We start from the raw sequence: 27,338 nt of genomic DNA, 5'->3' as shown, positions 1-27,338 counted from the left end.
CATCAGGTACCACAGAGCCCACCAGATAGCTTGCCTGTGACAAGATGGCCGCCGGTGATGCCGTTAGACACTCCGCCATAAGACATCTAGCCTTTATTATGTATAACTATGGTAACAAGTACCATTTCAATTCTACCTCAAATCTGCTGACTGCAGAAGTTCACTATGCAGGTTCCCTCTTCACTGACTCTAACTAAATGTGATGTGATTGGCTGGATGACCATTCAATCAAATAAAAAGACCTATCTGTGTGTGCGTTACGAGATACGGTTCCAACTCTTACGGGAGTGTTTATTTACATATTAACAGGGGGGGAACAGTGGAAAAACAGTTCCTGTGATTTTTGAGAGACTACTTTTAATTTCCTTGTTCTTCATGCCATACATTACGGGGTGCAGCAGTGGGGGTACAATGATGTACAATACTGATACAAATATTGGACCCTCTTTTGGTAGATTGGTGGGATCAATACGGTTATAAATCAAAGAAAACAAGGAGGACAAGGTAAAATTAAGGAAAATGATGATGTGTGTTGCAAAGGTTTTTTCTTCGTGCATCAGCTGACAGCTTTGAAGTCAAAACAATTATTTTTAAGTATGACCACAGGACCAATGCTATTGGAACCACAACGAGTAAACCAACCAAACAAAGACCATAAAGGTTAGACATAAGTGTATAGGTATTCCTAACACAGCCTTGATTAGATATAGCTAAATTATCACAGAATATTTTATGAATGGAATACTGGCACAAGGGTATTCTTGATATCAGGCATATCTGAACGAACACAAGTACAGCAGGGAGGAGGTTACCCACAAGCACCCTCACCTTCTGAGGGGTCATTAAAGTGTGGTAAAGCAATGGCTGGAAAATGGACACATATCTGTCATAGGCCAGGACTGTCAACATCATGAAGTTACAAGCTCCATAGGCAGTAGAGAAAAAAGTCTGAGTGAAGCAAAGTTCATATGAGACTGAATGAATATCAGTTGCAAGGTGACTCATCACTTTTGGCCAAACAGCGGTGCTACCAATCAAACCATTTAATATTACGCTAAACAAAAATATGAACATTGGTTAATGGAGCGATGTGTCCAAGTAAATTAAAGCCATAAGAGCAATGTTGGTTACCACAGACACAACATAAGTTACGAAAATAATGGCGAAGTATATGTCCTTGACTGGGCCAATCTCCCCATAGACTGTGAAAGTGAAAACAAAGGATGATCCGTTCATGGTTGCTGGACTTTCCTAAAAGACATAGGTCAACATTTTTATATTCCAGTATTTATTTTACAAAAGAAAGGAGAGTGTTCTTTCTCCATATATACACTTTTTACATACCTTATGTCAGCAGCAGAAGACATGCTGGACAGGACGACTATGCTTTCTCAGTGATGTCGCTCTAACTACTTCTGAAATCTGCCATTTATACCCATCCTAGTGTTGCACCTTTTCAGGGTGTCCACTGTCCAATTATTCTAATGGTCAGAAAAAAACCCATGAGGAATTCTTTAGAATTGTTTTGCTACATTGTGTAAAATAGAGACATCTCTTCAACAAGGGTCTCAAGAGACAATATTCTTATGAGACTGTATGTAAACAAGTCTCCAAGGAGTAGTATATATAGTTATATACTACTATATAGTATATATAGTTATATATGTATATATCCTTTAAAAGACAATGGCATACAGTAATTACCACACCAACAGTTCACCAATTCCCCAGGTTGCGTAAATTCTGAAACTTTGTCACAATGACCACTACTGACAACACACACTACACAATTTGCTAATAACACCAATGGAATAACATACAAAACATGTTTCCTAAGACAACAATCTTGATAAAGCAGAGGAGACAGGAAGTAACAATGATGATGATGACCTAATGATTAGACCAATTGTTAGACCAATTCCAAAAAAAGCTTCACTTGTTATTAACCTCCTTGGAAAGAAATTAATTACTGTTACTAATTGAAGCAATTCTCTTAAAGGAACACGCCACCCAATGTCAGTAGTAATATATGTTCTTACCTTAACTTTCACGAGTTGAGTCATACCTCTACCGTGTCGGAACGTGCACTCAAACGCTCTGGTGCGCGGAGTGACTAGCATGTTGCTATGCTAGCGGGCTCAGACGTAGCCAGATGTAGAAGTAATCAAAAACATCCACGTTTTCCCGACTTAAATACAGTTGCATGAGTAGTTGATAAAAATGTCTACGGTCACACAACATGAAACATGGCGATTTTCCAAGCGAATAAACAGGAGAACTACAATGTGTGGCGCAATAGCACTGGGAGTACTTCGACCTAGCGTAGTAGATCCTATTGTAGATCCTATCCACCACAGAGTTTAGAATCCATGCTTGATCGACCCCTCAGCCTGCCCCTCCCCTCTGAGCGAGAGAGAGGCACACACACTAGAGATGCGCTGATGGGCTATTATTTCAACCATAACTGCATAGCAAAACTTATCATCCATCATCCATCAGCCATCCATCAGCACCAAAGTTTTTTGACCAATTTTCAAAACCGCACCCACCCACCATCCGCTGGTTGTTTTAATGTAGGCTATATGCATGGGCGGATTATGAACTTTTGGGCCCCTGGGGATAGGCTAGGCTACAACATAGCCAATGTACGACTTTAGCCTTTTAATGTATTTGCTGCATTCTTTCTAGAACAGGCAAGGGCTTTCTAGCCTCACGTCAGCAGCGCTGCATCACCCACATAGCCTACATTAAAACAACCAGTGGATGGTGGGCGGGTGTGGTTTTGAAAATTGGTCAAAAAACTTTGGTGCTGATGGATGGCTGATGGAAGATAAGTTTTGCTATGCAGTTATGGTTGAAATAATAGCCCATCAGTGCATCTCTAGTGTGTGTGCCTCTGGCTGAGGGGTCGATCAAGCATGGATTCTAAACTCTGTGGTGGATAGGATCTACAATTAGGTGTTAATTACAGTGCATGAAAATGCACTGTACTGTTATTCCAAGGCTTTTTCTTCTTATTATTCTTCTTCTTCTAACGCAGTTAATGCAGCTTAAACCGTTTAACATAGAAACTTCATTCAAACTATGTTACGTAGGTCTTACTTAGGACATGTGGGCTTTGTATTTTTCAACTTTGTAACTTTCATACTTTTTAAACTATTAATTAAAAACTAGTCAAAATTTCCCCATAGACTTAACATGGGCTGATGACATCACAATAGAGCCGTTAAGCAATTAGAATCCTATGGCAGGTGTTCGGGCCACCTGGACCAACTGCCAGTCTCAGGCTTTAAGCATACAAACTGGCCCTATTAAGACTACACATCCTGTTCAACTGCATCCTCTGCCAAAATCTGTTTCAAAATAAAAGTCCTCACTACAATATTTCACTGTTAAACAATTTAACCGTTTAAACTACTGAACCTTTTAACTGTTCAGCCATTGTAACTGTTACTTATCATCAACTATGACTCCTACCCACTGTAGCTAGTTAGCTAAGTAACATGGTTAACATAGTTAGCATGCTAGCATGTTAGCATGTTAGTTAGCATTTTTAGCAAAACTGCTAAAAATGATTAGCTAAGTTAGCTAAGTCACATGGTTAGCATAGTTAGCATGCTAGCATGTTAGCATGCTAATTAACATTTTAAGCAAAACTGCTTAAAATGATTAGCTAAGTTAGCTAAGTAACGTGGTTAGCATAGTTAGCATGCTAGCATGTTAGCATGCTAATTAACATTTTAAGCAAAACTGCTTAAAATGATTAGCTAAGTTAGCTAAGTAACGTGGTTAGCATAGTTAGCATGCTAGCATGTTAGCATGCTAGTTAGCATTTTTTAGCAAAACTGCTAAAAACAATTAGCTATGTTAGCTAAGTAATGTGGTTAGCATAATTAGCATGCTAGCATGTTAGCATGCTAGTTAGCATTTTTAGCAAAACTGCTTAAAATGATTAGCTAAGTTAGTTAAGTAACGTGGTTAGCATAGTTTGCATGCTAGCATGTTAGCATGCTAGTTAGCATAGTAACTTTGTTAATATTATTATCTTTGTTAACATAGTTAGCATAACTACTAGCAAACATTAGAGCCATTCCAACTGTCAGTTATCGTCAACTATCTACCTAAATAATTTAACCATTTAAACTATCCACCTATTTAACTGTTCAGTCATTCCAACTATATTAAACCTCATCTACTTAGCAACCAATATAGTTTGTTTTTACTCTGTATATTTTTGCATTTTCATGCACTGTATTTCCTTCAGGAAATGCTTTTCTAGTTAATATTACTACCCTAGGTCGAAGTACTCCCAGTGCTATTGCGCCACACATTGTAGTTCTCCTGATGTTTATTCGCTTGGAAAATCGCCCCGTTTCATGTTGTGTGACCGTAGACATTTTTATCAACTACTCGTGCAACTGTATTTAAGTCGGGAAAACGTGGATGTTTTTGATTACTTCTATGTCTGGCTACGTCTGAGCCCGCTAGCATAGCAACATGCTAACACAGTCGCACCGCGCACCAGAGCGTTTGAGTGCACGTACCGACACAGGAGAGGTATGACTCAACTCGTGAAAGTTAAGGTAAGAACATATATTAGGCCAGACATGTCAAAGTCAAGGCCCGCGGGCCGGATCCGGCCCGTGAATGAATTATCTACGGCCCTCGGGATGATATTTGATTAGTATTAGAACCGGCCCGCAGGCCATAGCCGCCGGCTGCTGTTTTGCACGCACCAATACTCCATTCCCCACAATGCAACGGTAGCCCACACAAACTCACTGCGGCGCCGCAAGTGGGCCTCGGCTTCATTATTCATCAGTATTCAGTCAGGGCAGATGTCAACTTTCAGCTACCCCCCTCCCCAGTGTTGTGCCTGAACAAGTTCATTGAACGAAAGTTCATGAACTCGTTCATATTTTGAGTGAACGTGAACTGAACGTACTGTATTGCTTGATGAACGTTACCGTGAACTCGTTCATTCTGGTGTCTGTGAACGGCACGCTCTTTCAGTTTAACTTCATTGAATAGGGTGCCAGATTTCTACAGAGCCTTCCACGCGAAAACCCGACTAAAATACACCGTAAAAAGGCCTTAATATGGCAGCATGCAGGTCACCATTTGTCAAACTATGGGCCGCGGTCCGCAATGTGGACAATGGTCTGCAGAGTGAAATTATTCCCGGGCCATCGTCTGATAATTTGCTGCGCAATTGATCAAGGAGCTTGCTGACAGAAAAAGAAAACAAACATTTCTGCAATTAGGAAATACTTTTTGGTGTCATCAAACATAGAGGCATAGAATTAAATTAAAATGGTATGAGCGTTTATTCAATGCATGTGTGTGCACGTTGGTAGCAAAGCTAAGCTTCAACCTATTGGAAGGCTATTTAATTATGAAACGACATTTAATAGAACGACGTGGATTTATGCAACTTCCATAAAAAACAGAGCACAGACTATATAAAACACTGTTTGGCATTAAGTATTAAAGTCAGCCAAAAGCTATTAATAAGTCTCGGTTAAAGATAGTTAAAGATCTCCAGATCAGTGATTTACGCATGATCTGATCCGCCATTTACCATTCACAAAAGCTGGTATTGTGTTTCCTGAATCCTTACATTCAGGCATTCAAATTAAATGTAATTAAATAGCATACATATTCTATCAGTGTATGATGCTTGCATGAGGGAAACATCCCAAAACAACGGCAAACTTTTGTGAACAATCTTTAATTGACTGTTTTGAAGTGCACGTATAGCAATATAGTATAGCCTAAAAATAATAATAATTGTGATATCATTATGATAATTTGATGGGGGGTGGGAGGAGGGGGTGGGTTCATGTAGGTGGGCCCTATGACCCCAAAGTATGCCTTGACTGGGCCTCAGGTCAAAGAAGTTTGAGAAAGGCTGATGTAGACGACAAAGCAGCAAGGAGGCATCGTATGATCATTTAAAACAAGTTTTATGACAAGGTCGGTGAGGATGGGAAAAATCGTACATTTCTGTGCAAACTTTGCCCGCACTTCAGTCACAGTCATTATTCATTTAATCATTAAATAAAATACAGTACACGTCTTGGTTCATTAGGTTACGTGCAGTCATTTTAATATGTTTTAATAAACATTGAACCAGTCTGGCCCTCGGCTTGTAGCAAATTTGTTTTTTTGGCCCTCTAATGTATTTGACTTTGACATCCCTGTTATAGGCAGTTCACATAATGTATAACATGTAGTTATACATTATGTGAACTGCCTATAATGACAACATTACAGAAATATATAGAGACCAATGAATGGTGAACATGTTTTGTTAGGTCATTATTTATCTTTACCAAGATAATCTTTCTTTGTAATTTAAAGTAGTTAAATTCATATTTGAACAATACAAATAAAAAAAACTTCCTAGTTACAAAATCAGATTTTTGGTCATTTAACTCCTCTGTTGCGCAACGTCCACATACGTGGACAGATGGTTTTTAGTGTCTACAAACTATATTTTACATCAAATTTCATTTCTAAACACATAGAGTTGTTCAACACACTCTCCTGTACACCATAATATTTTTTTTTACCTGATTTTGCCTTCTTGAGTAGAAACTTTTTACAGATATGCCTGGAGCATTCAGCACATGGCCATTACTGTCAGCCATGTTGAATTGATGATGTCATCAAGCAGTCAATATTCCAAATATAAGATGATACATATTGTTAATATATTGCAATGGATCTATTAAAACTGCCCTCAAGTGGATTGGAGTATATCAACATGATAAACAAATAGAAATCAGAGTTACTGTTACTGTCGTAAGTTACTGTCCACAGATGTGGACATTGCACATGAAAGGGTTAAAGTGGATAGTTTATACTCAAGTGAATTTGCAACAGTATATTAAGTTTAAGCGAAGTCCTTCAACTACTAGTCACTTGTTAGCGCATAGCTGTATTGCCATAGCTACTCCCATCCACTCGTATAGCATTTTAAGCTAGCGTTAGCTAGCTAGCTAGCTAGCTCGGTTCACATGACTAATTAAATTATTCATATCATGTCCTAAAGAATGATTCATTGGTATCATACATGATTATAGACAATACTACTGTGAACACAATTATGTTTATCTGTTCTTATTGCTTATTAAGAGAGAAAGTCTATTTAGTGACACTCCCACTTATGCAGACCGGAACTGTCCCGTTTTGCTCCCATAGTAACGAATTACGTTGCTCTATCTTGCTAGTAATCAAGGATCTTTGATTAGGTCTTTAAACATTTACCATCACACACATTCATTCATCGGACCTAATATTTGTATTTGCCTTAAAAAAAGGAAAAGAAAAGGTGATAGACCCCCCTCCTATTTTTTTTCTCACCGGATCTGCATCGATCTCAAATATGACATTTCTAAAATCAAATTGACGGAAATCCGTCGTACGACGGAGAACTTTAATCCTTGAGATTATCTGTCACATTTGTGAAAGGTTTTTTTTTTTGTTTCGTTTATGCATTCTTGGTAATTGTACTCCAACAGGTTTATAAATAGCACTTGGCCCATTTTCATACTTTGCATCAAATGTATTTAACCTCCATGCTTATGTGCATGGATATGAAAATGATCAAATTTCAGATGAAAGACATACAGTTTTGGTCGTAACAGTTAGTGTTTAATGCCGTACTAAACATTTTAGACAAGCAAAGTGCCTCATGTACTCACTATTAAAAAGAACAGTGGATGTGTTCATAGGAATAACATGGGCCTTGGTGTAGAGAACTGATATGAATAAAACAGTTAACAAACTCATTCTATTTGTCATCATTGCTCTGGTAGAGCTATGTATTCAAAAACCTTCTATCGGACATATCAGTTTAAACACTGTTAGAAAACACAGAGCTATCTCTATGGTATGGTTCCCTAATGGTTTGGCAATGGTTTGGTGTGAGGGGCAAAGAGTTCAGCCTTTCAGCTGTTCTCTTATGTGTCTAAGACTCAGTATGAAAAAGCAAAAACAGGTGATTTCTTAGGCTGTGTCAGAAAACCAGTGGCCACAGAACAAGACCTTAGCACTTTTGAAAGGCTTTTTTTGATCTCTTGGTTTTTCAGCCCGTATATAATGGGATGAATAAGCGGAGGTATAAGAATATAATGGGATGATAAAAATATATTTACTTCTATTGGTACATAGTGTGTGATGCGATTATAAATTACAGAAAACAACGAAGACACAGAAAAATTTAGGAAAATTAGTAAATGTGGAGTACATGTGGCAAAGGCTTTTTTTCGAGCATCTGCTGATACCTTTGAGCTTAGCACAATGATTTTTAAATATGACAGTAGGATCAGTAATATGGGAAGCACAATTAGGAACACAAGTGAGCATGCACCGTAGAGATTGGTCACTAGAGCGTAAGTGCTCAGGCTACATCCCAGATTAGAGACAGATAAATTATCACAGAATATTTTGTGAATGGAATACCGACACAAGGGTATTCCTGATGTTAGGCATATCTGACCAAACACAACAGCGGCAGGCAGAAAGTTACCCACAACCAAAAGCACCCTCACCTTTTGTGGGGTCATTATAGTATGGTAAAGCAATGGCTGGAAAATGGACACATATCTGTCATACGCCATGACTGTTAACATGGCGTAGGTACAGCTTCCATAGATAAAGACAAAAAAAGTCTGAGTAAGACAGGCTTCGTATGAGGCTGAGTGAACATCAGTCACAAGATGACCCATGACTTTTGGCCAAACAGCCGTGCTACCAATCAAGCCATTAAATATTAAGCTAAACAAAAATATGTACATTGGTTTATGGAGTGATGCATCCAAGTAAATCAAAACCATAAGAGACATGTTGGCAAGCACAGAGGCCAGATAAATTAAAAATATGATGACAAATAACATATCTTTGGTTGGGCCAATCTCTTCATAGGCTGTGAAAGTAAATGTGACGGATGATCCATTCATGATCTGTGGACTTTCTAAAAGACATTGACCACACACAAGTCAATGAATAAAGCAATTAGTAATTATTATTAATAGGAAATTAATTGTAAATTATACATGCATTGTTAGTCCATGATAGTCCATGGACAGATGTAGCCAGAGGACAAATTGTTTGTGGGATACGTTCACATGTTGCTGAAAAGAAATAATAGTATGAGAATCACAGAAATACATGAAACCATTATGTTAATGCAATGCAGAACTATTGTGTTATGATGAACAATACAGAGACTTTCATAAAAAGATCCAACACCAACTGCAGACATGAATGATAAACAAAGTAGAATTACTTGCTTTGTCAACCTTGTCCTTTCAGTGATGTGCTCCTTAAAAAAATGGCAAGCTTCACTGCCCTGCGCTATTTATATTTGTCCAGGTTGTCCAACTGTTGTCATTCTGTATCCAAGATGACAAGAAGTTCCTTCTGTGAACAAACCCTCAGAGGGTTGTCCTTGGAATTTTGTTTGTTTGAGCAGTTCCCAGTGGCTCAAATTTTGGTAGGCCTTGCTTGTATAGTGTGTATGTGTGTGTGTGTGTGTGTGTGTTTTGGATGTAATGTAGTCGTGTGGCATAAATTGTATGTGGTGGGATGTTTTTTTTTTTTTATACTATGGAATCTGGTATGAGTCCAGGCAGACTTTTGATGTTTATGTTTTTATTCATGTTAATTTGAAATAACATTTTGTCCTATAGAAACATTATATCATTGGAAACATGTAATGTTCTAGCTATATAAATGGCATAGTCCATGGTGTTTCCATAACCGCGAGGTACGCGCTTCATGATGACGGCAATGAGTTGTAACAGACAAAGATGTAGCAGCAATCTATATGAAATAACACCTATTTGAAGTAGGCTAGGCCTACCATTCATGATTGTCACATATTGAAGTGGTGAGAAGTGAACATAGGTTAAACTATATGTTTAAACTGTATTTCGAGTTTAATGTCAGCATGTCGAATTTAAAGTCGACATGTCAAGATTAAAGTCGACATGACATTTCAACTTTATTCTCAAAATTTCGAGTTTAATGTTGACATGGCGACTTTAAAGTCGACATGTCGAGTTTAATCTCGTCATGGCAAAAATTTTTTTTTTTCTTCACGTGTGGCCCTAAAACTCCAACATAGTTTTTCTTTTACACCTCCTTTACTGACGGTCACAAAAAATATATCAGTTGTCAGGTAAAGGGCCCCTAGATGTACAGCCATAAACACTGTGTGTGGAATCACGCTACTTGGCTACAGAGACAGAGAGAAAGAGAGAGAGCGGAAGGGAGAGAGATACAGTAGATAATTACTTTATTCCTCCCCAAGGAGTGTTCATCATTCCTGACAACTAAAACAGAATAGATTTAGATTAACACAGAGATAAATTTGTAATGTTGTAGTAATGTTGACTGAGTGATTACTTCTTGTTCTTCATCCTGGTCAATAGCAATCAATAGTTTGCTGAAGCATAATGTATACAGTAGTCTTTATGCTCTTGTGTCAGGTGGTGCCAGATAAGATGTCTTTCTTTAACTTATTTAATAACCTAATTAGGCTTTTAATCATTCATAAACCATTTGTATACTCTTATTATAAAGTGGAAGTGAAATAAGTTGTCAGTATTTATGAGATGTACTGAGAAAATAGTGTACTTTCGTGCATTTAACCGAATCTAAATATCTGTGTTAAAGAGGAAGATAATTTTTATCACAAAACACGAGTTCACAGTTCCCCACTGTTTTTGTGCATACAACGGAGGGAGTAATCTGTTCCTAGAGCGCTCCACTCTTTGGTTAGAAACCAAAGATCTTTGGTTAGAAACTTTAGCTAAATCAACCATAACACTTCTGTTGGATTTAGAGCTCTAGCCGTAAAGTGGTCTGATGAAGGAAGGTTTACTTTACAACGACAATCAGTGCTCATTAAGGCAGGTTCTATGCTCAAGATCTATGGCTGGGCAGGCATGTGATGATTAAAAGTTGGTGGCTATAGGCAGTGTACACATTTCTGTGAAGAAATATCTTTAGGGATCCTGGGTACAACATGTTCACAGTGTTCGCAACACAGTTGCATATTGCTGTTGTATGTATATTGTGCAAGATTATCATTCGCGCCTCCTGCTCTTCTGCCTCCTGTGTCCAATGGAATACTTTCTCAAATCATGCATCCAAACAAAAAAACAATCTGCATAGCAGGGCAACAATTCAATTCAATTACTCTCTCGATACATTTTAGCAGATCTGGAACTCATATTCATGAACTGTAGTAGCTTATTCTTATTTTTAATCTATACATTCACTGCATAGCCTACGCAGCCAGCCAGAAGCAGATAGGCTCCCCCTATTAAGTCAGGTTCTGCTCAAGGTTTCTTCCTGGAATATGGGAGTTTTTCCTTGCCACAGTTGCCATATGGCGTGCTTATGGGGGGTAAAGGGTTAAGGCTGCCAGTGTTATGACATGTTATTTTTCTATATTTTTGATATGTTGCTGAGTGGATCATTAACGGCCCCAGCAATGAAGAAAAGTGATTGATAATGACTGACTGACTATTATTGTGTTACATGCTTCAAATGTAAAGCACTTTGAGCTGCATTCTGTGTATGAAAGGTGCTATACAAATAAAGCTTATTATTATTATTATTATTATTATTATTATTAATTTATAATGGTGTCATGACAGCCAATTGTTCAGGCTCATCACTTCATAAACCTAGAAGATAAGTCAGGCCAAACACAGTTATATGTCAAGTTGTCATGACAATATCATGCCAAGGAAAGTATTCATGACACAATTATAATGGTGTCATGTCAATCAATTATTCCGGCCCACCACTACACGAACCTAGAAGATGAGTCAGGCCAAACACAGTTATATGTCAATTTTGCATTTCTTTCTTGGCTAAATGTCAAGTTGTCATGACAACGGTTTACATTTTCTTGGCTAATGTCAAGTTGTCATGACAAACACACCCTCAAATAATGTCATCTTGCCTAATGTCAAGTTGTTATAATGATGACACCCAAACAATGTCCACTTGACATTCCAAAAACCGAATGACACTTAATGACAACAGTCATAAAAACATCAATACTATGTCATTAATGTGCATGACATGTGTCATGACATTCTTATGACGGTTACATGTCACCCTTGTGTAGACCCCTTCAAATAAAGTGTTACCGAGTGTTGTATATTATTCACACAGAATTATGCATTTTAGATTCATATACTTATCTAATCATCCGTACATTTATACTCTCCTCTTTTAGGTAAGAAGAACAATGAATCAATCATTTGATATCACTCTGATTTTCACTACTTACCAATCTATTGGCCCTCAAAAGTATGTCTATTTTACAATTATTTCAGCATTCTACATTGCCTCAGTATTTGCTAACATATTCTTAATGCTTGTTATAATCTGGGAGTACAGACTTCACCAGCCTATGTGCATCTTCCTGTTTAATCTGACCTGTATCGAACTAATTAGAAGCACTGCAGTTTGGCCCAAAGTGATGAAAAACCTTCTGTCTGACAATCAGATGACTACCTATGAGGGTTGTTTGTGTCAGGTGTTTATAGTCGGTGTTTATGCCACTGGATACCTACTCTGTTCTAACTGTGATGGCCTATGATCGTTATGTGTCCATAATCTACCCTTTACATTATCATACAATAAATAATGACACCACAAAAGGTGAAACAATTATTGGCTGTGAGTAATTTTGTTCCCATATGCTCTGTATCTGGTCAGGTATGTCTAACATCTAACATCATGTGTGCCGTTATGCAGACAAAGCATCCATAAGTTTTACTGTGAAAATATCTCTGTCTCCAAGCTATCATGCGTCACCAGCTCCTTGTTCCGTGTGAGTAGCCTATATGGTGTTTGCGTGTTTGTACTTTCTGTTGTTTTTATAGCATTTTTTGTGCTGCTTTCATACATCCAAATAATTGCTGTGAGTTTGAAGGCATCACATGACACCCAGAGGAAGGTCATTTCTACCTGTTTTTATCAATTTCTCCATGAGCTCTCTCTTCTCCATTATTTACAATCAGTTTGTTTTTGTCTCGGAGGACATGCACATGTTCCTGTCCTTCCAGTTTGTTCTGATTCCACCTCTTTTACACCCGATAATTTATGGCATCAAAAACACAGACATCAGGAAATGTTTCATTAGAAATATGAGATCTGTTTGGTCATACATCACTTCTTATGGCAAATCAAAGCATAAACCATAACCACACTTCATATAAGATCATACTCACCCTTTTTTCTTTGTCTGTTAAGACTTAATTTTGTCTCGATGTTCCATGACGAAAACTGAGTTTTTTTATTCAGTTCTTCAATAAAGAAATGAATCATGTATGTCTGTAATAGTGTGTAATGGAAATGACTCAGTTGAAACTTGAAGAAAACTTTGGCATGCATAATAACAGAATCAGGACATGAATCCCTATACCGGCTCAAAGAAAAAACAACATTCAAGCCTCTGTATCTTGTTGCCAGTACATCACACAGTCACACTGACTGTTTCTGAGACTAATACTGACTGATTCTACTGGCTTTCCAAAGAGGCCAGCCATTTGATGATGGGCCAAAGTATGTGGGAGCAGTGCCCTCCTAAGTTGATGATGTGCAATGTCGGGCAGAACACTCAATTTGGGGCTGAAATTTATGAGCACCATTACGCACATGGGAGAATTCCCCACAAAATGAATATATAGTTATCCTTGGGGGCAGTGCCTACATTAAATTACATTAAATGCTCTGACATCACTACAAAAAATAATCAGTCACCTGTGGACTGCATGAGTCTGACGACAAGTCTTTGCATTGCTGTGACAAGACAGATGTTTTAAGATAATGATTTGTCACATACGTAACATTAGGATTGAGGATGCCTTCCGATATTAAAAAGATCTAAATGATTCACAATAAATTAATTCTATGAATTAAATGCTATTTCCTTTTAGAGCTTGAAGCATTATGGAACTCATTTATGGAACATCTCTTTCAGTTTCCACGGTGCATGGTATGGATGAAATATGTTGGCGTCAGGGGATGGGAGCGCTAAAATCTTCAACCACAAGCACCATCAGCACAATTATCTAGCTTTTAACACCAGCTCCTTTCAAGAGTGATTGCTGGAACCCACTGTTTCAATGCACAGTAGGCCAGTAGGCACAGTGTACGTTCACACAACCAGAAACGTCTCTAATGCAGCGCAGAGCTGCAAATATCTTTCTACATATATTTTGCCTTTTTTTTTAATTACTCAGGAATAACAACACAACTGATTACAGTTACTGTCTGCCTAGATAGGTGCTCTGTGAAGAGTGATTTGTTCACCTTTCCAGACCATACAATATTTGTGGTTAGGATTCCATCTAGTGGCACAAGCAGTATGTAACATTCAGGTATTGTAAACAGTATGTGAAACTAATTTTCAAGCCACTAATTATACATATACGTATAGGCCTATGTAGCCTACTAAAATAGAGGACAAGGGTATTATAAATAGAGGTATTACAGAATAGCATAGAAGTAACAATACTATAGAACAACTATAGAAATCGTAGAGAGCTAGATAAATAGATATCTGGATAAATTACTTTATGTGAAAATGATGGTGTTACAGCAGCAATAAAAACATTAACATGACATTAAGCCTATAGTAGCCTATAGTTATTTGGCTACTATAGTTATTTTTCGCAAGGGAAGGCAAGTGTTGTTAGGACAGTGGAGTAGAAAGAGACAACAATAGCCCAGAAAAAATTATCAATTAAGAGTGGTTAAGCCTCTCTACACGGTCAGTTCTGTAGCACGGACTAGCCTACAGTGTCGGATACACGAATGGGCTACCTGCCCATTAGCGGTGACTTGCAGACACGTCACTGCACACATTACGCAATAGTTTAGCCACTTTGCAGCGAGGTAAACAGCGGACCGCGGGCTGCTTTCCTGAAACAGACACTTAGATGACCCCAAATAAACCTGTAGCCTACACACTAAACATGAAGTCTTGCTTTACATATTGTTTTCCTTTCATATAGTAGGCCTATACTTTATGTGAATTGTTAGGAGATAGGGCCTCTTCATTAGTCTTTTACCTGGCTGGTTTCACCCAGCCTACCTCTCCATCCTCGTGCGATAAGAATTCATAGCTGTCTGAAAGACTTTATGTGGTGACTCTCCATTAACCCTTAGAGAGCAGCTTACACTTTGTTAACCTTAGTTTGCTTTGCTTTCACTAGAGGCGGGAACAGCCCACGCAAAACAGTCTAGCCACAGATATAGCTGGAGTGGGCTAAAACCGGCCGTGGCAGATAATCCTCTTTGCCATGGTGATCCCCGCAGCCTCCGAGGCACTCGAGATAGCACTTGTAGAGACAGAGAGTTGCTGGTTCAAGATCAAGTGCATGGGAGCATAGCTAATGGTGGTCGGAAATGCGGCAGCACTTTTTCATCATATGCGTAAGTGACACATCGGTGATAGGACGTAGCGTCGCCAACATCAAAGCAAATGTATTTAATCGCGCGGTTACAAGCGCTCGGTAGTAGGCTAAAGTCAGATTGTTGTAGATGAGTTAATGTCATTGCACTGTAGGCTATCCGCTCCTTGTCCTTTTGTCATGTTGTTGTCAGCTTGATTGGTGAGTTTGCAACTTACCCTTTCAAGGTAGTAGGCCTAGGTCTATTTTTTGCATAGTGTTGTTAATGTAGCCTAGGCTACTTTGGTTTAATAAAGTAATGTTTACCTGGTAGCCGACACTGCGTAACCAGCTATTACATAACGTGTTTCTCTTGGCTCATCGTTGGAGCACAGCGCAGCAATCTCTCAAACAATTATTTTATATAATTTAACAGCCTATTCATTTGCTTTCCTGCCTAGAGTCCGTAGTAGACTAAGCTTTTTGCACTTATCCAAATGACTGACTGTTGAAGCAGTTGTTGTAGAGGTTATGAAAATTAAAATTACAAAAATTAAAGTCTCATAACTGCACTGTTTCTGAATCTCTTCCCTTTTTATCATTAACATTAGCATTTATTTTGCTTATGAATTCACGTTAACATCATGCAGAATCATGGAGCTCTATACAAAACTACTTTTGACCTTAATGTCGATTAAGGACAAAAGTCTACTAAATTTACCCCTTACTTTTTCGATTCCCCTTAACTTCCCCCCTAAATCAAGGAATCCCTGAATTAACACCTTAAAATAACATTAAGATATACTTAGATTGTCCTTAATTACCCCCTTAATCACAATAAATAAAGGGAACCCCTTGACACCTTAAATGTAAGGGGTTTCACATTCACATCTTAAAATGGCATTATTTAGGTAAAATGTAGGGCCTGTTTTAGAAATTAAAGGTAATTTAATATAAATTAATATAAAGTTTCATAGTGTATTTAATGCTGTGTTTTCTGCATGGGTTTAGTTAGCAGTGGACAAATCCAACTTTCTCATAGGGCATATCTACTTAATGTGTTAACCCCAAAGAAAATTCATGCATGCATGTATGACCTAGTCTCTATCAAGTTTTTGACTGAATTGCATTTCCATTGTTCTACCAATTCCTTCCGCTTTCCCACCACCACCACTGATTTTAGCATAATGGAAAGTCATCTTCCCTGATACCCTTAAGCACCCAAATAGCACAGCACATGTGTCCAGCACAGTTTCTGCAGTAGCCCCCCCCACCATACCACACAGACACACTCCAAGCTACCATGAGTGGCGCCAGCAGCACAGAACTGGACGGCGATGATGCGGAGTTGGCAGACATGGTGGCTGCCATCAACGTGTCCTCCAACCGCATTACACCGCCCAACGGCCACCGCGTGGCGCCAGGAAAGAAGCACCGACTCACCATGTCGGACAGGAAGCTCTCCCTCCAGGAGCGGAGCACCTACCAGGGCGGAGGGAGGATGGCACGCAGGCCCACCATCGAGTCCAAACGCGTGTCCATCTCAGATGGAGAGGTGCATGGGATACGGGGGGTGGAATGAGAGGGTAGAGAGATAATGCCTGACATTGTGCTCTAGAATGATTAAGTTGTCAGAGATATTTAACCTGACATTGTGGTTTTATATTGCTGTGGTGATTTTTAAAAACAATATATTTGTGTGTGTGTCTACAGGACTGTGTACAACTCAACCAGTACAAGTTGAAAGATGAGATTGGAAAGGTGGGTGGATTCATTTCTGTGCAAAACTACATTAGTCAGTGTTGTGACACCTGCAGTTCGGTTGTGTGACTGTGAGCTGAAATTGTTTCCCTTCTACAGGGTTCCTATGGTGTTGTTAAGCTGGCCTACAATCAAGATGATGAACAGTATTATGTAATGCAGACCTCCCTGTTAATCACCAGAAATGTTTAAACACACTCTTTCTGACCTTCATGTGCTGTTCAATCCCCCCAAAAATGTTAGAAACAGCATTGCAAGTGAGAGCAGATAATGCATAGCTTTTACACGCTTTTGGCTCTTTTGCATTTTCATAGGCAATGAAAGTGGTTTCCAAAAAGAAGTTGTTGAAGCAGTATGGATTTCCACGTGAGTTTACTTTCTGTCTCTTTCGAGTTTACATTCTGTGTTATTCCTAAAGAATTCTTTTAGGATTAATTCTAGTGGTATACTGAAAAGAAAATAATTTCTGACTTTCGTATTAGCCACATTGTGTATAAGCCGCAGGACAGTGTTTTATGCAAGTTAAAAAACAAAACCATATTAATACTATATTAATGGCCCCCATGTATTAACCTCACATGGAAATTTTGCAAAATCAATCTATAAACCACGGCTAAAGTTGGGAAATTACAGTAAACTATATTTGTATGAATACTGCTTGGTGCTTTTTGAATCCTTTACATAAAATTTTGGTTGTAAGTCACTTCGTTTCATTTGTCAGGACGTCCTCAACCACGAGGGCCGCATGAGAAGCAGTCAAAGGTTTTTGGTCCGCTCGACCGACTCTACCAGGAAATCGCCATCCTGAAGAAATTAGATCACCTGAACATCGTCAAATTAGTAGAGGTAAAGGCATTGCAAAAGAAAATAGTTAACTGAAAACAATGCAAAATGGATAGATATAATCAATACTTTATTTATCCCGAGGAAAATGTAGGCATCTAGTAGCTTATGAGACACACATAAAGACATACAGAACAAGAAACAGACAGAGTTACTGGAAAGACTGACACTTACATACACCACATACAGAATTAATGGCAATGGGCATTATGGTGGAATCATTTTTTTAATTATTTTAAATGAAGTCGAAAATGTACCTTACATGATGCATGTTCACTTATCCTACCCTATATTTATCTTATCACCACAACACTGTTTGAAACTATACCCATGTTTGTGCAGTCAGTACAATTAGTAGTTCTTCATTCAATACAGATTCTACTTACGGAGTACTTATTGGTCACATATAAAATGTCATATATGAGATGATTGTTGCCATGGTAATGTTTTGATTTATAATTTCAGGTGCTTGATGATCCGGCTGAAGACAATCTGCACATGGGTCAGTCCATTTTTTCCCCTCCGACATCTGTATCTACATCTCAGATATCTTTACGACCTTTACAATCTTCCCTTTACTTATTCTTTACTACATCTGACAAATATGTCACATCGAAATAATTCATGATAATGTCCAGCAGTGCAGCCATATGCAGGTGTATCCCGGTAGTCTTGACTTCTGATTTGAAAATAGATAGAACATTTGGGATGACAGTAGTGGTCTTCTGTGTTTCTCTTTTTGCAGCCTTTGAGTTAGTGAAGCGTGGGTAAGTGTCTTCTTTTTTTTTAATACATCATCATACATCATCAGAAATACACCCTTAACTTGCAACTTACATACTTAACTTGCACTTACAGTAACATGCACACTTAACACACACTTATACTTAACTTGCACTTAACATGCACACTTAACTGACACTTACATACTTACATGTAACTTGCATTTAACATACAGTACACACTTAACTTACACTTACATACATGCACTTAACATCAGTGTTGGGGAAGTTACTTTTAAAAAATAGTGTTTGCTCGTTACTCGTTACTTCTCAAAAAAGTAACCTGTTACTTTACTTAGTTACCCTCTATGGAAAGTAACTTTTTACGTTACTCGTTACTTTTCCATTACTTTTATGTTGCTTATGTTGAACCCAATATCTGTTCCTAAATGTGTAGGCCTACATAAAGGTCTACTATGGAGCCCATAACAGCTATTTCTTTTGTGCTCTTTATTATAAAAAATGCCACAAACAGAGCACTTGACAAGAAAACTATTGGGCTATTATAGTCTTCAACACCACCACTAAAGCCCTATGAAACAATATCAAATAACATAGCCTCGATACATCTTATGGGCATATAGGTAAACACAAAATACACAAGGGCTTATTTTATAGTCTGATATTCACATTCTGTCATGTACCGTGTGGAGCTTGTGACTATTGCACAAGCGCACAGCTGAGAAGGCAGTGACGCTGTGAAATCTGTCCCTGGGAAAAGTAATGTTGTGCCGAACTGGAAAAGGAACTACGTTTCATTACCAAATTTTCAGTAGTAGTGCGTTACACTACTTTTTATCCGAAAAAAGTAGTTACGTTAAGTTACACGTTATACACAACACTGCTTAACATACACACTTAACTTACACCTACCATGATGTTCCTCTCCTGTCTATTCCTCCTAGTACGTCCCTGAATTAACTTGAATTTGAACTGTCTTTCTATTTCTTATGCAAGGTAGTACTTATTATTACAGGGCCGTGGCCTACTGGTTAGCGCTTTGGACTTGTTACCGGAGGGTTGCCGGTTCGAACCCCGTCCAGTAGGCACGGCTGAAGTGCCCTTGAGCAAGGCACCTAACCCCTCACTACTCCCCGAGCACCGCTGTTGTTGCAGGCAGCTCACTGCGCTGGGATTAGTGTGTGCTGAGTGTGTTTCACTAATTCACGGATTGGGATAAATTATACTTATACAGTATTGTCTCCTATATACGCTGTACCTTGATTGTTCTCTATTATTTTTTAAGCTGCTTTGGACAAAAAGTAGGTGGTGTTTTGGGCCACCTCCGTCGACTTCAAGGCGCTGTCTGGAAGGCGCTAGGGTTATGCAATGGTTAGGGTTAAGGTTAGAATTAGGTGCCTTGAAGTCGATGTTGGCAGTGCTGCCTTGATATTGACGTGGGGGCCCAAAAGACCATCAAGTGTAATTTCTCTGAACTATTACATGTGTGGTTGTGTGGTTGGCCGCTAGCCCGGTGATGGAGGTTCCCACAGACACCCCTTTCACTGAGGAGCAGTGTCGTTACTACTTCAGAGACATTGTCCTCGGAATTGAATATTGTGAGTACACTTGCAGTCAGAAGAGATGGACTCTGAAATGTACAAATGCTGTGTTTGGCTGCCTCCATATTAAAATGAACTATATAAACCATGTTCTAAGATATGACAGGCTTATGTAGTAACAGGATATGTCTTTTAGAAGCAGTATTATTTATATGTTTGATTTGTTTTGGGAAAAAAATGTAAATTAGCAATATTGTACAAGTAAGTGGATGGTGGTGTTAGTAACAGGTATCACCACTGCTGTTATTTGGGCATAGGCACAGTTTTGAGTGCAGGTAATCACAGCCGTGGTGATATCTGTTACCAATGCCACAATCACGAATGCCATACAGTTCGACCACTAACTAATTGAAGACATCGAATAGTCTACTCTAAAGACATTGAATAGTCCACTTTGATGAATATTTAGTTAGTATTACTGTTTAAATCAACACCAGTTTGTGGTTAAGTAGATTTTTTATATACAATTTGTTGGAGGCATTTTTAGTCTTAATGTGCTCAATGTGCTCCTACATTCAGTGCACTACCAGAAGATCATCCACAGAGACATCAAGCCCTCAAACCTGCTCCTCGGGGATGACGGCCACGTCAAAATCGCCGACTTCGGCGTTAGCAACCAGTTTGAGGGGAACGATGCCCTCCTGTCCAGCACGGCAGGAACCCCGGCCTTTATGGCCCCAGAGACTCTCATTGACCATGAAGAGAGCTTCAGTGGCAAGGTATGTCCCCACTCTCTTGCCTTTGAGGCTTGAAGGTGTTTGTGCCAAAGCAATGTGCCCATGAGAGCACCGATACTTTAGTTAGTAATATTCAGTTTTACCTCATTTTCATTCTTTATGAGAGTTATCTATGGCACAGAACATGTAGGTAAACATGTTGGTTGTTGAGTTATGTAAATGCAATTCCAAGTGCAGTTGCCAAACACTATTTGTGTTATTTCATTACACTGACATTTTTATGTATGACAATCTTTGTTACATTTATATTTTTCAGGCTTTGGATGTGTGGGCAATGGGTGTGACGTTATACTGTTTCGCCTTTGGAAAGGTGTGTTCTACTCATATGAAATAAACTATATAAGCTTTTCCTTTAACAGAGATATTTCCTCATCACAAAATGTATCACCTCTTCAATTGTTTCTGTTGATATTTCATGACATAAAAATAGATTAGATATTGATCCGAGTTAATTTTTCATTCACCTCTGGCTGTCTGAATGTCTTTGGAGCTTGATCTCTAGAAACTTCTCCCTGTGTGTTTCCGTTCTGCGCCCTAGTGCCCTTTCATCGACGAGTACATCCTCACGCTGCACACCAAGATCAAGAGCAGCCCTGTGGAGTTTCCTGACACGTGAGTTAACGAATGGCACACATCGACCTCATTAGAGCTGGCAGGGTAGTGCTGCCCGGGCTTCCGCTGGTGATCAGCATGCCCTGACGCAGGACATGCTGGGCAAAGCAAGGCAGAACTTAATGCCTCATGTACTGGATGATTAGCATGGGTTTGTTGCCAGGTTGTGCTGTGAAGCAACATTTGGAGACTGGTTCTGGAATTGGTTTATTTCTCTGGAGAAAAGTGTCAGCTAAATGCATGAAGAATAAGACATTTTGTTATTTTGTGGAAGAGATATCCAATGCTACTTTATGCTACCGGACACCTCCAGGAGTTGGAAAGTATTTCTATTTTACATAACTGTCTTAATTACCACTCATGGCTTGCACCCTTCCCCCTGGACACTGTACCTGTGGATTGTTTTAAATTTAAAATTGTATAAAGATTGTATAAAAATTTCATACAAATAACAGACTAAAGTCAAGAAATTTCTGATTATCTGGCTCGGGGGAGAGCAAAGTTGCAAGGCTGGTTCTCCAAAGACAGGTATGTTACTGCTGGGATATTCTCCCAATTACAAGTTCATTTACCATCAAAATGACTTTGTTATAGTAAGGTAAAATAAGGTAAAAAACTTGCATAGGATGACTTTAGCTTGGTAAGAGTTGGGATGGGGTGTATTGGACGTCAGGGGTGTGTTAAGAGAATGTTTGTGAAACCTAATGAGGAATGTCATTAATTTATATAGAGTATATTGTATTGTTTAGTGAGTGATTCTGATTGATTCTCATTCTCTTGACATGTCCAGGGCTATCATCAGTGAAGGTTTGCAAGATCTTATCCTTTGCATGTTGGACAAAAATCCTGAAACAAGAATCACCATTCCAAGGGTCAAGGTGGTAATCAAATAGACAAATAGACTGTTGTAGACCAAGCCAACGATGGCCACCGCATGAGTTTCTGCTCCTGAATGTCCTGTGTGTGGCTGCAGGTGCACCCGTGGCTGACGCTCTGCGGCACGGAGCCCCTGCCTCTGGAGGAGGAGCACTGCACTGTGATAGAGGTCACTGAGGAGGAGGTGCAGAACTCCGTCAAGCTCATCCCCAGCCTCTCCACTGTGGTAAGCATCAGTGGCCGACAGCCATCTGTCTGCTCTGCTGTAGGCTTTGGCAGTTGTTGTTTTTGTTGACTATTCTTTCACGCAATTTATAAAAATGATAACGCCAGTCGATGTAAATGTCTGTGTTGATAGAATAGTGTTAGAAATGAAACTACCCTTGCATCGCATAGCAATAGTTATACTTTGTTCCCTGAAGTTGGTAGTAGGCATATAAGCAACGGCAGCGGTGGACTGATATTACCTAGGCTACTAGGCCTACTACGCATCCCGATTGAACCTGCGCTTCTCTGTTTACTTTGCGGCGCAATACTACTAACCGGAGCAAGTATAATTCCGCCACTGCTAAGAAACTAGTCCCTCAAAATGTAATGTGATCATTAAAATGCAAGGATAGAATAATGTTAGAAATAAAATTATCAACACAGACATTTACATCGATAGTCTGGCGTTATAATTTTTTTGCCTCGGGTGTACTGTGGAGTGGGTAAGACTGTTTTTAGTGGCAGGCTAACACATACTGATGACTTGCGCTAGCCTAGCACCTGCAAACTCTGCAACTAGAAGGACTGGATGAAACCTGTTTAAAACGGTCTCCACTGATAAATATCACACCTGCTAACTTGGAAATGAGGTCATATGTCCAAAATCCTGAACCACCCCTTTAAGGGCATCAAATGCAGTTTCGGGTTATAGGGCTCCACCTAGAGTCGTGGAATACAATCGCCAAAGAGTCATATCTACTGACCAGGTAATGTTCCCACAAGATGTCATTGGGATGCTGACAGGCTGGTTCTCCGCCTGCCATTGCTGCCAGCTATACTACTGTAGGTGAGCAATTCTCCCTGTTACAAGTTCATTTACCATTGAAATTACTCCGAAGCTGTTATATTAAGTTAAAAAAGGGAATATTTTACTTTAAGAGAAAACACTAGGCTCGCTCAGCAGAAGTGAGTTCCTGTTGATTTTGAGCCAGCGGTGTTTTCTCGTTGGCAGGATGGAGATCTTGATTCAAAGGTCTTCCGTAGAGACCTTTGACATTCACTAAAGAATGGAAGTAGCCCACGAAAAAATACTTAAGTGTCTTTTTGTCTCTCATTTAAAAAACTGACCCGCCCGCAAATGACCCAAATAGGCTTATCATTTAAAAAATTGTTTTCTGACTCCGTGGACACCTTCATTTAGATCAACCTGCGCACCACTGATTCCCATGTGAACTCGACTGAGCTGAAAGCAAACTCTTTATTGTTGCTTCAACTTCCATGGTCTGTATTGCTGCAATGTTTTCTGTGCGCAGATTCTGGTGAAGTCTATGCTGAGGAAGCGTTCCTTTAGCAACCCCTTCGACCCCTTTCCTGGCAGGAGACAAAGCCGATCTATGTCCGCTCCAGGACATCTGCTGTCGTAAGTGTTTAGGAATGCAACAGACATTATGTTATATGCGTTGGAAGACTTATCTGGTTGCATTTGTCAAATTAATTCATTCTTACATAGTTGTGGTTTGTATGTTTATGGTTATTGTTTTTATTCTGTTAAATTGAATTTAGTCTATTTTTTTTATTGTTTCTGTATTATTAGCATTATATTTTTTTATTTAGGCACATTTGAGCACAAAAGAACATAAATAGAATCAGAATGGTATTCCCTAAAAGGATTTAGCTTCTTCTATGTACGGTCACAGTTATTTTTGTGCGTTCTTTGTACAATCAAAGAACTCAAACTTTGTTAGGTGAAGTGCATCCGCAACACATTTGTATGTTTTTTTAATTCTCTCTTTGTTTGGTTATTTGTTTGTTTTCTGCAGGGAGATGTTCAAGGCAGGCATAAGGACTCCATTGGCAAGGCAAGTGAACCATTTGATGCGTGTGTGTGCTTACAATTAATATCCTCAGTTGAGCCTGAATGTATTTATCAGGGCCAATTTTATCAGTATCTACTGTATACTGGGGTGTGTTTCCCAAAAGCATAGTTGCTAACCTGCTAGCAACTTAGTTGGTTGGCTATGGGAAATTGCATTGCAACCAACAAAGCTGCTAACTTAGTTAGCAACTATACTTTTGGGAAACGCACCCCTGATCAGTATATTGCTCTTATCATGTTTGGTGTTATGATGTGTTATAATAGCCATTAAACAATATCACTCTCCAAAAGTGCCGCATAACAATGAACAGGAAATACTCTGCCAGATCTGAATCACAACTACAATCTTGTCTGCTGCTGGCAACAGGTACAGCAGCACAGGAAGCCGGGAGGGGGAGCTGGAGGATGTGACCGAGGATGATGCGTTCTTCTGATCATGACGACAGGCGAGACCGCTGTGGAAGCTCTTGATACAGACACCTCTTACTGATGTGGAAGTTCTTGATAGAGGGATGGTCATTTCAATTTGTTACGGTGGTCATAGCACAACAGAGCTTTTGGAAGGGGATAAAAACAACTGAGAAATGTTCATGAATACACAGCTGTACAAAACAGAGCCTTTTTTTGCCCCGCATCATTCTCTTGGTTCTGTTATAGATATACTTAAATGTTACTGTGAGCATTTCCCTCAGCCCTGTCACTTATGCTACTTAGCTACCTGAGCCAGGTACTTGAGAAATGAATGCGATATTTATGGACTATTATTTTTTGCACTCAGTCATCCCATTTCCACTGGTATTCGGACATGTAGTTGACTCCGTTCATCGGAATTAGTTTGTTACAGAGTAAGTCATTGGGGTGTAGTCCTGGATCTTGTGTTTCTGAGGGATAGACAAGTGATGTGATATGTTGCAGTCATGAAGAAATATCTGATCAAGACAGTTTGAGGTTACTAAGAAGTTTTGTTTTCTGAAGAATTTGGATGATGAACATTCCCTACACAATACATATTGTGATGTTACTATATGTTAATTACAGAGACAGACAGCAAGGTTTCCATAACAAAGAGGATAGGTTGTGTTAAACAACTGTTTTTTATGTGCCATAAAGAATGTAGCACTCACTTTTTGGAAGTGTGTGGTGTACTAGTTAGCCATTTTTACAATAATTATACATATTGTTTGAATTATTCAACCTTTATAATTGATTTCACTGCTGACTTTTGTCCGCATAGTACATTATACAGTAATGAATTGGGATGGACAGCATGTGACACCGGGGCTTATTTCTCTCTCTTTTGCAAATTGTTTATTATATTGTCTTTAAAACTAAATCTATTTCAACTTCAGTTATGACTTCCAACTATTATGGAAAGATTATTTTTCAGCATTCCGTTTTGCAATGATCCTCTCCTTTTGTCTTGCTTTACAGTGGTAACTGTTGTATAAATAATAGTTTTTCTACATTCATTGTTTTACCTGGAGCTAAATTATATTTAACAGTCAATTAAATCCACTGTTAAAAAATATATTTTTTGAATGTTTAAAACATGGATGGTGTTTCGAAAATCATTGACTGAATGTATTCCTTGTATAAAAAGAAATATTCCTTGCTGTTGAAGGATCTTTTGTCTTGAATGATAGCCGAGTCGTTCTGATGGTATAGCACCTTAACTTCTAGCACTTTCTGTTCATGTCTTTCTGAAGGAGAGGTTATTTCTCAATCAATAATGAGGCTGGCATTATACCCCAAATGTGTACGTTCTCCCATTTGTCCTCAGTAGGCTATCTTCAGTTTTCTGCTTTAAGCATACGTGGTTTAAATCTGTGTAATTGAAATACTCTTGCTTAGTTTAATCACATTTGATCTGTTTGGGGGTGAGGTTGTTGAGAAACAGTTTGATAAGATAAAGACTGCTGTACACTAAGCAGCAACATTTTCAGCTAGTCCAGGGTCCTATATGTGGAGCCAGGAACAATGGTAAACATGTAGTGCTGTGTAGGACAGAGAAGAACAGTGCAATTCACTTCTGCTTGTAATGAAGATGTGGTGGTATGTCTGCCAAACTGAGATAAACATGCATGCATCACTGTGGAATAAAAATAATTAAGGTGTGACAGTACTTTCACTGTTTTTGTTTTGCAACCATAAAGAGACTGATGAAGTTGTTAAGAACATCTCTTTTGAAAACCTAATACAGGACTTTGGCTCCCCCACATGGTTGTGAGGACTGACCTTTATTGCAAAATATTTTTTATTTATTTTTAAATGTACTTGTGTGTGTAGGTTAATGTATTTTTGTGATAAGAATTGTAAAGATTTAGCCCCCAAGCTCAGCCTTGAGATACCCCTCCTCCTCCCTCCACCTTTCCTTCTCTCTCCTTTCCTCCTCTTGACTTTCCTTATCCTCTCTCCTTTCCTTCTCCTCTCTTCTTTCATCCTCTCGCCTTTCCTTCTCTCGCCTTTCCTTCTCCTCTCTCCTTCCCTCCTCTCCTTTCCTTCTCTCTTTTCGCTTATCAGCTATATTTTTGGCCAAATGCGAATTCCTTCTCAAGGGGGGTTCATATTGTATGCGCAAGCGGCAGCGCTGTGCTATGACACCCATTATTGTCAATGGCTTGCACGCGCAGCAACCGGCAAAGCGTAGCGCA

At 39.0% G+C, this 27,338-nt stretch overlaps 2 protein-coding genes and 1 pseudogene across 2 annotated transcripts; 2 read left to right on the top strand and 1 right to left on the bottom strand.

Annotated features, from left to right (window-relative positions):
* Nucleotides 1–302: 302 nt before the first annotated feature.
* On the bottom strand, nt 303–8,966 carry LOC125307864 (olfactory receptor 52B2-like). Its single transcript, XM_048263996.1, has 2 exons — nt 8,053–8,966; nt 303–567 (listed from the first exon to the last, which is right to left on the bottom strand). Exons 1-2 carry the CDS (start codon nt 8,964–8,966, stop codon nt 303–305), a joined length of 1,179 nt encoding a protein of 392 aa, XP_048119953.1.
* A 3,311-nt stretch (nt 8,967–12,277) lies between these two features.
* LOC125307863 lies at nt 12,278–13,238 on the top strand (annotated as a pseudogene).
* A 3,463-nt stretch (nt 13,239–16,701) lies between these two features.
* On the top strand, nt 16,702–26,235 carry LOC125308869 (calcium/calmodulin-dependent protein kinase kinase 1-like). Its single transcript, XM_048265514.1, has 16 exons — nt 16,702–16,986; nt 17,145–17,192; nt 17,292–17,345; nt 17,507–17,558; nt 17,914–18,038; nt 18,501–18,537; nt 18,781–18,802; nt 20,288–20,376; nt 20,899–21,098; nt 21,373–21,426; nt 21,655–21,728; nt 22,519–22,606; nt 22,702–22,830; nt 24,125–24,231; nt 24,632–24,670; nt 25,055–26,235. Exons 1-16 carry the CDS (start codon nt 16,735–16,737, stop codon nt 25,119–25,121), a joined length of 1,437 nt encoding a protein of 478 aa, XP_048121471.1. The 5' UTR covers nt 16,702–16,734; the 3' UTR covers nt 25,122–26,235.
* Nucleotides 26,236–27,338: the final 1,103 nt, after the last annotated feature.

Source organism: Alosa alosa, chromosome 15 (assembly GCF_017589495.1).
Source record: "Alosa alosa isolate M-15738 ecotype Scorff River chromosome 15, AALO_Geno_1.1, whole genome shotgun sequence".
Taxonomy (NCBI): domain Eukaryota; kingdom Metazoa; phylum Chordata; class Actinopteri; order Clupeiformes; family Clupeidae; genus Alosa; species Alosa alosa.
Note: the sequence above shows the minus strand (reverse complement) of the source record. Positions and strands in the feature narration are given on the sequence as shown.

What these genes read in the sequence shown, in the direction of transcription:
- LOC125308869 (XM_048265514.1), top strand. Translation starts at nt 16,735, where the DNA reads ATGAGTGGCGCCAGCAGCACAGAACTGGACGGCGATGATGCGGAGTTG. An exon ending in GCTCCAGGACATCTGCTGTC is followed by an intron (nt 24,232 to 24,631) that starts GTAAGTGTTTAG and finishes TGTTTTCTGCAG; the next exon opens with GGAGATGTTCAAGGCAGGCA. An exon ending in ATAAGGACTCCATTGGCAAG is followed by an intron (nt 24,671 to 25,054) that starts GCAAGTGAACCA and finishes TGCTGGCAACAG; the next exon opens with GTACAGCAGCACAGGAAGCC.
- LOC125307864 (XM_048263996.1), bottom strand. Translation starts at nt 8,966, where the DNA reads ATGAATGGATCATCCGTCACATTTACTTTCACAGCCTATGAAGAGATT. An exon ending in AGCCTTTCAAAAGTGCTAAG is followed by an intron (nt 568 to 8,052) that starts GTCTTGTTCTGT and finishes TTGACTTCAAAG; the next exon opens with CTGTCAGCTGATGCACGAAG.